General features: G+C 55.3%; 1 protein-coding gene across 1 annotated transcript in view; it reads right to left on the reverse strand.

Annotated features, from left to right (window-relative positions):
• Positions 1-3259, reverse strand: part of COL23A1 (collagen type XXIII alpha 1 chain) — a 325129-nt gene that overhangs the window by 29281 nt on the left and 292589 nt on the right. The window contains exons 7-8 of the mRNA XM_058440198.1: positions 2354-2380; positions 930-956 (exon numbers count right to left, since the gene is read on the reverse strand). Of these exons, the coding sequence (XP_058296181.1) occupies positions 930-956; positions 2354-2380 (54 nt within the window). The remainder of the gene's footprint in view (positions 1-929; positions 957-2353; positions 2381-3259) is intronic.

The following is a 3259-nucleotide window of genomic DNA, read 5'->3' on the forward strand; positions in this document are numbered from 1 at the left end:
GTGTGTGTGTGTGTGTGTGTGTGTGTGTGTTGGGGAGTGGTGTTCCCGATGACTGGGACGCTGGGACCATAGGCAGGGTCTCCATGAGGAGGGTTGGGGGATTGGGAGGAGATCCACTCTTCATGACCTCTGGGCCTCAGGACTTCCAGTCTGTTGAAGAGAGGGCATCCCCTTTTGGAATATCAGCTCCACACACCCACCAGGAAGCAAGCAGAAGGATTTTTCTCAGCAGCTAAAACTCAGCACGAGCGCCCTTTCTTTGACTGCAGAGTAATCTCACCAGCTTTATGTGGCCGGCACAGAGCAGCTGTGTTCGTGGGGCTTGGCCTGGCCAGCCCCCTTCCCTGCTCCTGCTCCCAGCTCAGGGCCGCAGAGGTGCGGAGCGGACGCCCCGCCAGCCGTGACCACAAGCTGCAGCCCCGCTGTCTGCACTGCCGCTCCCACTACCTTTTCATTCCCACAACAACCTCTTGGGGTGGGGGCTGTCCCCCCATTCACAGTTGAAGAAACTGAGTCTCAGAGAGCAAAGTGACTTGTTCAGGGGTCACTCAGCTGGCAGGTGGCAGAGCTGAGCTTTGAGCTCAGTTCTGCTGACCCCAGAGCCTTCCCTCTTTTTGGGGTGCCGGCTGTCCTCAGGCTGCTCAGTCTCCAGTCTGGGGTCACGTGCCAGTCCCACTGTCCAGCATCCACAGTGGTAAGCGTGGAGACCTGGCCATCTTCCAGAGACACTCCACCTGCGCAAGAGGTGGCAGCCCCACAACCCAGGTCCCTGAGGGCTTCCACCGGTGCTATGGGTGGGGAAGAGGCCTCTTGGCCTCTTTCTGTGATGAGCTGCAGGGAGCTGGGACCCACAAGCAGCACCAGTTATGCCTCATTATTACACAAAACAAACCATGTGGGCAGTGAGGAAGGTCACGCCTGGTTCTTACCCGGGGGCCAAAGTCTCCTGGTGCACCCTGGGAACAAAAGACAGGGAGAGGCATCACCACGGCTTTCATTTTGTTTCTTCACATTTCCCGTCGGGCATCTGTGCCCAGTGCTTCAAAGACATGGTATGACTTAATTCTAACAAAAATAGCAGGCAGGCCCTACTTTTATTTCCATTTCTAATGAGGAAGCAGACACAGTGAGGCCACTTAACCTGCTCAAGGTCACACAGCTAGCAGATCCAGGGCTTGAAGGCAGGTGTTCCCTTATCTAGGGGGCAGCCCCAGCCATTCGAGGCCCTGGATATTGTGGAGCAGAGACAGCCCCTCCCACTGTGTCCTCTGGAAGGGATGGTAATGAGTAAATGTTGCTTTACACAGCCAAGTTTTGGGGCACCGCATTAAGCAGCAATAGACACCAAGACACCAGTTCTTTCTGGTTTCAAAGCCCCTGATGGAATCACTTCTATGATGCGGTGGCATCAGCCAAGGCCGGAGGGAAGGTAATCAGGACACCTGCCAACTGCACTAGTCTGTCATCATTGACAAGAACACTGAGACCATGACCTCATGCAATCTCTCCTGTGGCTCTGTGAGATTGGTCTTAATTTACAGGTGGGGAAACTGAGGCCAACAGAGCCCAGCAACTTGGCCAAGGCCACACAGTTGGTGGTGGAGCTGGAATGCAAAGCCGAGGTTCTGAACACCAGCTCCCATGCCTCCCCACGGCTCCCTCAGCCCTGGTGGTTGGGCGGGAACCCTTCCTGCCCTGGCCTGAGCTGCCAAATCACAGCAGGGCCCATCTGCAGGTCTCACTTCCCATTTCCAAATTCGGGGTTGGGGGTGGACATTGTCCAGCTGTGGGAGCACCCAGCTGGCCCTGGCACACCTAGGCCTGCTCTGGTCCCTCTCCTGATTTTACTGTGGGTAACACAGGTCTCTTCTGTCCCCTTCTGAGGCACTTGGTCCCTGTTTTCTAGGGGGCTTTAGTGCCTGATGGCAGGGAAGCCTTCCTCCCAAGGGGCTGCAGAGATAGCTGTCCGCCATGTCTTCCTGAGGGGTGTCCTCCCTACAGAGAATACCATTAACAGGCATGGTTCAATCCCCCAGCCCTCCTGGCACACCCCTTCACCAGGAAGTCCTCTGGACACCCGTCATTCTGGGAACACTGGGCCTCTGAGTTTGGTTATGCTTTGGTCCCAGGAGAACTCAAGACTCAACTCTCCGGGCAGGCCGTATTGTGAAATGTAAGCCTTGTAACCATTTTGGAAGGTAGGCACTGCGATTCCCACTCTATAGATGGGGAAACTGAGGCTCTGGGAGGGGCTGTGATGTGCTCAAGGGCACACTGGAACTGGGGTTCGGAGGCAGGTTTCTGGGGTTCTTCACCTGCCTACCGCATCTGCACAGCCTCTGGCATCACTTACCTTTTCCCCTTTCGGGCCTGGAAGTCCCTGGAGAAGGAAAGTGGAGAAAGAACAGGCCTGAGTGAGGGGCCTAGGCTGGCTCCCCTTCTGGCTTCCCTATACCTCTGAGGGCAGAAGGGCCCGTGAGGCTGAGCAGAACTGTGGGCGGCTGAGTGGAAAATTACACACGAGCTGTCAGCCCTCAATGGGAGCTGCCCTGGGTGGCCCAAGGAAGCTCCACACCTCAGTCCTCAGCATGAGGGATATGGGGGAATTGGGGGTGACCAACAAGGGCCCACTGGCATCCTTGCAGCAGAGAAAGGGGCACATGCACTGGCCACTCCTCTCAGACAGCACACACGGTCGGTCCCCCACTGCTCAGCACCCGCCCTGTCGTTGTCAGTGGGAGACCACTGTCCCCAAGCCATCTTTCTGGAATCTGAGAAGCAGGCAGTAGACAGAGATTCTATCTCCAGAGGCATTCTCTTCTTTTTCCTTTCTTATTTCTTAAAAAAAAAAAAAAGCATTCTCTTCTTTAATGGTAGCAGCTCCTTGGAGTATGGGCTCCATCTGTCCATCCCTGTATGAGTCATCCATCCATCCATCCATCCATCCATCCATCCATCCATCCATCTATCCATCCACCCACCCATCTATCCATCCATCCATCCATGCATCCACCCACCCACCCATCCACCCATCCATCCATCCACCCATCCACCCACTCATCTATCCATCCATCCAACCATCCATCCATCCATCTACCCATCCACCCACCCATCCATCCACCCACCCACCCATCCATCAATCCATCTATCCATCCATTCATCCACCCATCCACTCATGAATCCATTCATCCATCCATCCACCCGTTCATCTACTATCCATCCATCCACCCATTCCCCCACCAATCCATCCATCCATCCA

Source organism: Hylobates moloch, unplaced genomic scaffold, assembly GCF_009828535.3.
Source record: "Hylobates moloch isolate HMO894 unplaced genomic scaffold, HMol_V3 SCAFFOLD_6, whole genome shotgun sequence".
NCBI classification, from domain to species: Eukaryota; Metazoa; Chordata; class Mammalia; order Primates; family Hylobatidae; genus Hylobates; species Hylobates moloch.